The following is a 10008-nucleotide window of genomic DNA, read 5'->3' as shown; positions in this document are numbered from 1 at the left end:
CCGCCGGAGACAGCGCGGGAGGAGAGCCTGGAGGGGCTGCGTGCTCCTCTGAGCCCTCCGGCACCGCACGACCCGACCCCTGGGATCTGCCGCTGTCCCCAGCTCCGACCACACCGCGGCTCCCGGCTGCTGCCACACCTCCGCTGACTCCTCCGGAATTCCGCCGCCACCGTGGCCACCCTCCTGTCCCGGGGCTGGCACTGCCTGTCACCATGGGGTGCCAGCAGGAAAGCGTCCCCCTGGCATGAAGAAACTGCCCCACCTGGATCTCAGTGTCTTGTCCCAGCAGGGATCCCAGCACCCTCTTTAGGGATCCCTGCATCCTGTTCCACCTGGGATCCCAGTGTCCTGTCCCTGTCCCAGCAGGGATTCCAGTGTCCTGTCCCACTTGGATCCCAGCATCCTGTCTCTGTCCCACTGGGGATTCCATCATCCCGTCCCTATCCCACCAGGGATCCCAGTGTCTTGTCCCTGGCCTATCAAGGAACGCAGCACCCTCTCCCACCAGGGATCCCCATGTCCTGTCCCTGTCCCACCATGGATCCCAGCATCCTGTCCCCGTCCAACCAGGAATCCCAGCGTCCTGTCCCAGTCCCGCTAGGAATCCCAGCATCCAAGCATCCTCGCCAGCCAAGTTCTGGGAGCAGAGAACTGATGTGGGGGATTCCCCTTCCCCCTGGCAGGCCAGCGCGGGGAGTGACACCGGCTGGTGACCGCGGGACACTTCTGCCATTAAAGTGACACAACACTTGTCAGCTGTCAGCGTGACACGGTCCCTTCGGCAGAAGCAGCCCTGGCATGGCCTGGGCGTCGGGACACGGGGTGGGAGGCAGGAACACGGGATGGGTGACGGGAACACGGGGTGGGTGTCAGGAATATGGGGCAGGCACTGGGGGCACGGGGTGGGCACTGGGGACACGGGGGGTGCTCCAGAGACATGGGGACATTTGGGACATGGGGTGGGAGAAAAGGACATGGGGTGGGAGACAAGGACACAGCATGGGAAACAAGGATACAGGGTGGGAGATGGGGAAATGGGGTCCCACCATGGATCTGGGATGGATGGGTGGCCTCTGAAAAGGGGTTACCTGCTGATTTTGGGCTGGGGCGAGTGTGAATGTGTGTACAGGTGTGTACAGGCGTGTGCTGCACGTATATAAACATGTACACGTGTGTGTATGTGTTATACATGTGTGCACATGTGTGCTGCACCTGCACTGTGTTTACATGCCTGCATTTTATATATTTTCTATTTGTAAATATATTACAGTTAAGTTTATAAATATATATATTACACTTGTAACTATATCTCTATGTAGTTACTTTTAAACTCTTTGTATACCTATATTTATTATATATATAACTAGAACTGCATATAGTTTGTAACTACATATATATATAATTGGAACTATATATAGTTTATAACTATACTGTTGGGCTAGAGTTAGTTTATAAGTAACTATATATAGTTATAAGTATATATAGTTAACATATAGTTTATATATATAGTACATGCAACTATAACTATACATAGTTTATAACTATATTATGTATATAACTGTATATATAACTACAAGTGTATATTGTTAGCTTCTAACTATATAAACTATATATAGTTATAACTATATATAACTATATATAATTAATATATATAGTTTATAACTATGTAATATAGTTATAAAATATACATAGTATATATATTAGATATATATATACTGTATATATTATCCCTACATGTAGTTACTCTATAACTATCTATATAACTATATTTATTATATATAACTGTAACTGAATGTATAACTGCATATTGTTAGCTTATAACTATATATATAACTATATATCTATTACTATATACAACTCTAGTTATATAACTATAGCTATAACCATATATAGTTAATATACATAGTTTATAACTATATATATGTAACTATACCTATATACACGTAGTGTATATCTATCTACATAACTATATTTATTATATATATAATTATAACCGTACATATAACTGCATATTGTTAGCTTATAACTATATATATTATGTATATAACTATATATATTTTATAACTATATTCTTAGTATCTGTAGCCTATATCTAAGCAGTTGTACGTAGATTGTATGTAGATATGTACGTGTATAGCTGTACGTAGTTGTATGCAGTTACACGTAGATACACATATGTGCCCGCATCTCTGCACGCAGACCCCATACAGGTGTGCACGGATGCGCGGACACCGAGGGACCCCACGAGCAGGGCGCGACGTGGGCCACGACCCCCCTCCCCCGCCAAAATCCCCACCGTCCCTTCCCTGCGGGCCCACTCCCCTCGGCTCCCCCCCAGAGGCCGTGGCGCCACCGGGGCGTGGCCACCCGGGAAAGGGGCGCGGCAATCGGGACGGGCGGGTGGCCACCACGGAAGCGCGACTGCGCGAGGCGGGGCGGGGCCGATGGGGGCGCGCAGCGCATGCGCGCGGGGGCGGGCAGCAGGGGGGGCGCTGTGATCGTGCGGCGCGTGCGCGCGGCCGTCGGTGTGTAGTGAGCTTACGGGGTTCAAAATTGGCCGGGCGGCGGCTTCCCTGTGTGAGGGAGGGGACTCGCGTCCCGGCCGGGGCGGCGGCCCGGGGAGGGCGCGGGCGGGCGGGCCGCGGTCGGGGCGGCGCGGCGGGGCTCCGGCACCCGGCGGCGGGCGGAGGTGCTGTGGCGGCGGCGGCGGTGGGCGCTGGCGGAGGGGGACGCGGCCCGCGGCGCGGGGGGGCGGCCGGCGGCTGTGTCAGCGCCGCTGCCCGCGCCGGGGGCGGCGGTAGGCCGGGAGAGGGCGACGAGGCGCGGGGCCGGATCCGCTGCTGACGGGGGGTTCCCCCCTCCTCCGTGTGTTCTGTTCCCCCCCCCGTGCCGGCGGCAGAAGAGGACAAAGGCGCAGGAGAAGTACCTGCGTGAGCACCCGCGGGGTTCCACCGGCCGCCTCCCGGAGCGGCGCGGGGCGCGGGCGCGGGGCCGGCGGAAGCGGTGGCGGGCGGGTACTCCCAGATCGGTGCCCGAGGCCGCGCCGGGAAAGATTGGGAGGGGGGCGGCTGGGTGCGGCTTGAACAGCTCCCCGGGGGACCCTCCCTGCCCCCGCGTCCCGTCCTGACCCCGGCGGGGCCGGGCGGGGGCGCCTGGGGTCGGGGTCTTCCCCGCGCCCCGCGCGGGGCGGGCGCGCTGCACTCCCGGCTGTCCGGTTGTTTATAAACAGAGTTCAGCAAGTGCGGGGAAACTTGCCTCCCTCGGCCGAGCCGGGAGTCCTGGTCCCTGGGCTCGAAGGGAGGCAGGGGTGGGGAAGGTGTTGGCGGGACTGGGGATGATCTGCTGTCAAACCCGAGGATCGGGGAGGAGCAGGAGGGAGCAAGTTCTCTCTACGTGGTGGTAGCGGTTCTATAACGTTACACGGGGCGGCAGATCCCCTTTCCGACCCCCTTTCCCCGACCCTTTCCCCTGAAGGTCTGGCTTAGGCATAGTCCTGGGGATTAAGAGCTTCGATATACCCGGGCTTTGGTTCCTTCCTGTCCCTTAAAAAAAAAAAAAAGAGTGTAGATGCCATCTGACGCCTCGGGAGGTTTTCCCAGGTTGGTGTGCGATGTCACCAGGTGGCACATTTGAAGATCCAAGCATTTGGGTCTCCTCAAGTCAGGAGTTAGATCCCTGAGTGCTTCCCTGCTTGGGTGCTGTATGTAGGGGAGATCCCATGTGCCTTCCCTGCTCATGGGAGATGTTCTGTGGTGGTGTAGCTTCTCCCAAATGCCACGGTAGAGGAGATCCCGAGGACAGTGGTTGTGTTGTTTGGAGGAGTTGATTCTCTAATGCATTATTCTGGGGAAGCCAGGCTGCTCCCTCACTGCTACTGAGGGTTTGACAGCACCTTCCCTGTTTCTTATCCCACTGTGGGCCAACGGAGCTGCTGTTTGGGCTGGTGGTAGAGTGGAGCAAAGGCCTTTTCCCGATGAGAGACTTGCAGGTCCTGTCACATTACAGAGCAGCTGGTGAAGTCATTTACTGGGTCGTGCCTAAATTAGAATGGGAGCCTTAAAAGTTGAGGTGGGCTCAGCCACTGTGTTCTCTTAGCGCTGCACAGGGTTGTGGGGTCAGTCCCAAAAAGAGCAGGGAGGTGGGGGGGTAGGTGTCCTGTGTCTCTATGTCCTGCTTCACTGTTTCCCTCTGGCTTCCAAGGAGGAAGAGGACGAAGACAGCAGTCCTGGCGTGTCCTTTTCGCTCTCTTCAGAGGAGTCAGAGATGGAGCCCGAGGAAGAGCGGATCCGTTACAGCCAAAGACTGGTCAGTATTGGCCCTAAACAATCCTATTCTGGTCTGGTTCTGTTGGAACTGGAGGAGGAGAAGGCTGTTCCTGGCAGGAGGGTCGAACGACCCAAACAGGCTTATGGTGGATGGCTGCAACCTGCCCAGAGGGGTGAGCTTGCCTGGCAGTGGCTTTGTGGGTTCTTTTGTGTCACCAAGGTTGAAGGGAATTTGGCTGCTGGGCTCTGGAAGAGGGGAGGGTTGGAGGCTGAGTAGGGAGCTTTGGGATAGGGACATGAAAGAAGTGTCAGTGTAGTTTGTCACAACAGGTTTTGTCTGTGTGTCTGGAACAAGGAGATGAGTTGAAACACTGCGTGTGACTGTTCTGTGGCCTTGGTTTGAGTGTGCTGTGAAATCTGAGATAACTTCAGCCCGAAGCTGGTTTTCTTGTGCCTGTGTCTTCTCTCATTGTGTTCTTTTGGAGGGAGCTGTTCCAGCAGTCAGGTCCCAGTCAGGCCCTGTCAGGAGCTCTGGCTTGTCTCGTGTTCGTGCTGCTGTTCGGGGGGACTGCGTGAATCCCATGGTCTGGGAACTGGGCTGTGACTGGGAACAGCTTGGGAGCAGCTGCTCTGAGAGTTTGAGATGATATTCCCAGAGATCCCAGGAAAGCTGCTGTGTCTCCTACATGGTTTTGAGGCAGTTGTAAACCCCTAGGAAGGGCAAGTGGCAGCTCTGTGATGGTGTTGCTCTCTGAGTCACAGCACTACCTGTTCTCTCACCTTCAAGGTGCTGCCCATAAAGGTAAATCCTTATCCTTTAATACTCTGGACTCATTTGGTGTGAGGCCATGTGGTATTTGGCATTAAGCTTTGCCCTCAGTTCTGGGTGCTGGCCATGGAAAGAGTGGTGGAGAGCTCCCAAGTGTTTTGGTGGATGTTTTAACTTGGCAACAGCAGCAATCCCACCTCCTCCCTCATCCTGGCACACTGGTTCCCACAAGTGTGCAGGACACAACTCAAGGTGCTGGTTTGACTGGGGAGTGACCCAGGACTAACCCAAAACCTCTGGATAAAGACACAACAGGTGAAGGGGGCTATCAGCCATGGATTTACTGGTTTAAAAATGCTTCTAATCTGTCAAATAAAAATCAGTGAGAGTTGGTGTCCTGGTGCAGGTGGGCTGGGCTCCAGCAGAATGTGCTAAGCTGGATAAATGCCTGTACACTGATGAGCTCGGTGCTTAAGGGGTTTGGGAAGGCACACGTGCAGCAAGCAGAGCATGAGGCTCACCTGGACTTGTGTGTGTGTTCTCTGTGCTGGCCTGTGGCCCAGAGGAGGAGGCATGACCCCTGTGTGGTGGGACAGCTTTACCTCATGCCTTGCTTTTCCTGGAAACTTCCAGCTCATTCCGTGCTCTCGCTGTGTTGGTGACGCTCCCTTGTTGAAGTGCCTTTAAAAGATGATTATTTTTCTTCTCTAAAGCATGATTTGAATTATCAAGGAAGGCAAAAGTGCTGAATATGACTTATTCAAATATCCTGTGTATGCCTTGGACTTGGGAGCTGGTTTTAGTAGGCCTAAATTTAAAGTTCCAGGTAGGGAAGCAGGTAGTTGGTTAGTACAGTGTTTCTGCTGCTATCAGCTGTGTATGACTGGAGTTCAGTGTGTGTGTGTGACAGCAAAAAAAAGTATATATTTAAGGAAAATAATCTAAGTAGCCAGACAGCCTGGACTAGAATAGTTTATAGTGGTGAAGGAGCTGAATTAATTGCATGTTTTGATGGCCTGAGATGGCAAAAAAAGTTTGTTTTCTGGTGTGTCAGGTAATCACAGCAACAGCATCTTTTTCCTGACTGATTTCCATCAGGAAATAGAGGAAATCTTGAATGTTTTATGTTATTTTATTTAGTTTGCAGTACAGTTGCCTTCCTCTGGTTCAACAACAATCTGATGCATGTCTGTTTTCTGAATGAATTTGTCAATGTTAGGGAAAGATCTGGGTTTGGAGGAGAAATTCACCTCTGCTCCGGGTGTAGTCTCACTCCTACAAGAATTCTCTGCCAGTTCACACATCCCCCTGTGGCGCAATGACAGATTAGGTGGGTTGCACTGTTCTAACTTGTGCTTGCTCCCAAGTTCAGGCTCTGTATCCATGACTCCCAGGATTATAAAGGCCTGGGTGAGTTTCTCAGGATGCAGGGATATCACTAGGAGGATGCCTTGCACCCATTCAAAAAAAACTGTGGGAGAAGCTGTGTCCTGGTGAGGCTCATACAGGCGGTGGGTGATGCTGTATGAGGGTGGAGAGGACACATGGATATGGGACATCCATGTTCCTTGCCCAGAGATTCCGGGCTGAGTAGTGGAGGATGGGACTTGCAGGAGTAGTTTTCTCCTCATTCTGTATAAATGTTCTCCTCAGCTGCCTAACGAGGCAATTCTTCTGAGGTGCCAGCTTTTCAAGCTGGAGTTGTGTGTTTTGCAGGCCCTTAATGGAGGAGCTGAAATGCTCCATTGTGTCCTGTGCCTGAGTGACAGTCCAGCCCTGGCACTAACAATGCCACGGTCCCTCTTGGAGACTTGGAAGTCTTCACTGGCTGTCACTGGGTGGTTGCACCCAGCCCATGTCACACCAGGCTCCCCACGAGGAGCCTGGGCTTCCCAAAGGCAAGAATAAAGAAGTTCAGTCGGCCTGGTGCTGTGTTTCCTCACAGTCTACCTGTCCTTCTGCAGGGGAGTCATTGCATATTCCTGGGTGCTGGAGTGTGAGGAAATCTCCCTGCTCCAGGGCTCCCTTTGCCAGGCCTTTGCTGTGAGCTAAGAGTAGCAAGACCCTGTGAATTGCAGGCTGGGATTAGCACATCACCAGAGTGATGCCGTGGGCTTTCAGTGACAATGATCAGGGTGAGGAATGAAGGGCAGCAGCGCTGGATCACTTTGGAATGGCTTGGGAGCACAGCAGGAGAATGCTGTTATCCAGAGGACAGATCCTGCCCATCGTGGTCTCCCCGCTACCGACAAGTCAGCAGTCTGTATGTCAGGGTGTGGTTCCCAGTTAGGATTGCTGGGGTGGCAGAGCTGGTTTAAGAGGTTTTCTCCCTCCCTCAGTCAGTGCCTCAGGAGCTGATGCCCCTGAGCTGAACGATGCCTCAGGGAATTAGGGATTGTGGCCCTGGATGGAAGTTGGCAGTGGGGAAGCACCTAATCCAAATTGTTGTCGGTGCTGGGGTAGTGAACTACCTGCCCCACCAGCAAACCTGCCGAGGCTGGAGAAGTGGAAGTGTGAGATGGGGAGACAGGGTGGGGTAGGAACCTCTTAAACTGGCTTTGCTGCTGGAGAGAGCCCGAGGAGAAGCCTCACCCTCCCTTGGGGCTGTGGGTGCTCTCTGGGGCAGAGCCACAGCTCTGAGGGTGTTGGACTGCTGCCCCCAAATGACCATCCCTGTCTGGGTGCAGTGTCACCCTTATTTTGGTTGTGGGAGGTGGTTGTGACACCCATGAAGGGAAATGGGCTTGTGGAGGAGAAGCCCTGCCTGGTGTCAAGTGCTGTGGAGTATTTGGGAGGTGAGAGGGGAGCCAGGGAGGGAAAAGCTGTCTCTCCCATGGCTCGGGGCTGTCCGTGTCCTGCCCTAGCACTGTCCTGCCCTCTGGTCAGATCCTTGCGTGAAATTTGAGAGGAGGCCTCTGCCTGTCTCTACCAGCCAAAACCTGAGGCCTCTCCTGTAAACAGCAGTTGCCAAACCTGTCCTTACATGTCGGTGTCCACACTCTCCCCTGGGAGAGAGTTCAAATGGGCTTTACAGCATGTGGAGGCATCAGCTGAGGGATGAAGCTTGGGGAGCGTGGAGGATGAGGTTTGTCCTCCCACAGCTGTGTGTACTGTGGAGTGACTCCAGGAGTGCACTGCCTGTGCCTGAGTGATGACACTGCTGGCTCTGACGGATGCCCGGAGTCACAGCAGCTGGAATCTTTTGTTTTCCGACTTATTTGTATTGAGGGTACCAAATCCTTTCTGCTGGATGGGGCGATGTCAATGCAGGACACAAGCCATGGGCCCAGGAAGGTCCATGCATGTTCGCAGGACACTCATTACAAAATTCCAGCCCTTATCCCCACAGGATAGGGATAAATGGCCTCAAAGCTGAAAGGGAGGTCAGGGGGAGCAGGCTGTGGGCTGGCAGGACAGAGCTTGTGTCAGGTAAGATGGCAAAGAGGAGGATGCAGCTTTCTGCCCTCCTTGTGTTGCTCCATCTCGAATGGCTCATGCTATCCCAACAGTGGGATGCAAGGAGCAATCCCATCAGGTTCAGCCTGACTTTTTGTTTGTCCTGTAAAGCTGCTCAGTGCCAGGTAATGATTCCTTGAGGTTGCTGGTGTTTGTCACCCCCCAGATGTGTGCTTGGCAGAGGCCAGTCCTGCTGGATACTGATTTTTCCCAGGGCTGCTCCCGCTGACTTGGGACTCGTGTGTGTGCTGGAGTGACCCTGCCTGTGTTGTTCCCACAGACACTGAGTGAGGCACTGTTCCCACACATGCACTGAGTGAGAATTTGGGTGGTTTTATATCACACACCTCCATTTGAAATGTGACACTGGCAATTCCTGTCAAGCCACTGCCTGGAAGGGCTCAGAGTTCCTCTGCTATGTGCCCTGTGTGAAACCCAGTCTGGCCAAATGTCCCTGGTCTGCTGGACACACCTCAGTTTCCCAGTCTAGACAGGACCCATGCAAGGAGAGTAATTAATCTCTCCCACATGCCTCAAACTGGACACACTACAAATGAGTCACTACAAATGACCCAGGTGTAATAATTGAGCTCTAAATAATTTAGGGACTGTTCAGATTTGGTCTGTGCAGGGCTTTGGTGGAAGCTAGCAGCAACTGAAGGCTATTCTTGGAAAGCTTTAGAAATCCCTTGGAGCATTTAGATCCTGCAAGATGCATGAGTGTGCTGGTCCATGGGAGAATATATCCCTGAAACCAACTGGATGTTCCATGTCAGCAGAAAGGGATGCAAGAGGTGAATATCTCTGCTGGATTCTTACTATCCCAAGCCTGGTTGTGCCTTGAGTGTGTCCTGGGAGCTGCAGTGCTGACTAAGAGCAAGGAGCCTGACAGCACAGGAGCACTTCAAGTTACCTGTGAGTTACCAAACAAGTTGTATTTATGTCTCCTGTAGTAATCAGGAGGGGATTTTCACGGGGTTATCCCAGCTGGAGGTGACACCAACAAGTCAGGAGAGCAGTCTCTGCACGCCCAGCACCTTCTTAATCATGTCAGGAGGCACCCAGACAGGGATCTACAGGTCCCTGGGTGGGTTTGGGGGAGAAATGACACATGTAGGGAAGTGGTGGTGTGCTCAGAAGGTGGAGAAACAAGGTGCTGCCCTAATCCCGTCCTCTGGAAATGTATGAGGGGAATGAGGTTGAAATGTCTAGTGCTGCTGCTGATAAAAGAGTGTTGCTGATTCCAGAGGAGGGAATGATGGGTGAGCCTTTTGGGCACTGTGAGGAACTTTGCTGTTCTTCTTTCCTTTTCACAGTGGCCTGAACTCCACATGCTGCCCACCTTTGAATACCTGCAGATCTCCCTTGGCAAGGGCACTGATGATTTTTGGGGGCCAAGGAGATAAACCTGGTGACAAAGTGTGGCCTGTTAATCTGTTGGACCGGGATTCTGTCTGTTCTGTTTCTCTGTGTCCATGCTTGTGCATCTGTGTTGCTGTAGAAACAGCACGAGCTGGA

The 10008-nt window shown here is 52.8% G+C and overlaps 1 protein-coding gene across 1 annotated transcript in view; it reads left to right on the top strand.

Annotated features, from left to right (window-relative positions):
• Window positions 1–4152: 4152 nt before the first annotated feature.
• Window positions 4153–10008, top strand: part of KDM2A (lysine demethylase 2A) — a 34164-nt gene continuing 28308 nt past the window's right edge. Inside the window, 1 exon segment of the mRNA XM_018081846.3 lies at window positions 4153–4305. Within this exon segment, the coding sequence (XP_017937335.3) occupies window positions 4264–4305 (42 nt within the window). The 5' untranslated portion in view covers window positions 4153–4263.

This window comes from Manacus vitellinus, unplaced genomic scaffold (assembly GCF_001715985.3).
Source record: "Manacus vitellinus isolate BGI_N305 unplaced genomic scaffold, ASM171598v3 scaffold_57_pilon, whole genome shotgun sequence".
Lineage (NCBI taxonomy): Eukaryota > Metazoa > Chordata > Aves > Passeriformes > Pipridae > Manacus > Manacus vitellinus.
The sequence above is the reverse complement of the archived record's forward strand: the minus strand, read 5'-3'. Positions and strand labels throughout refer to the sequence as shown.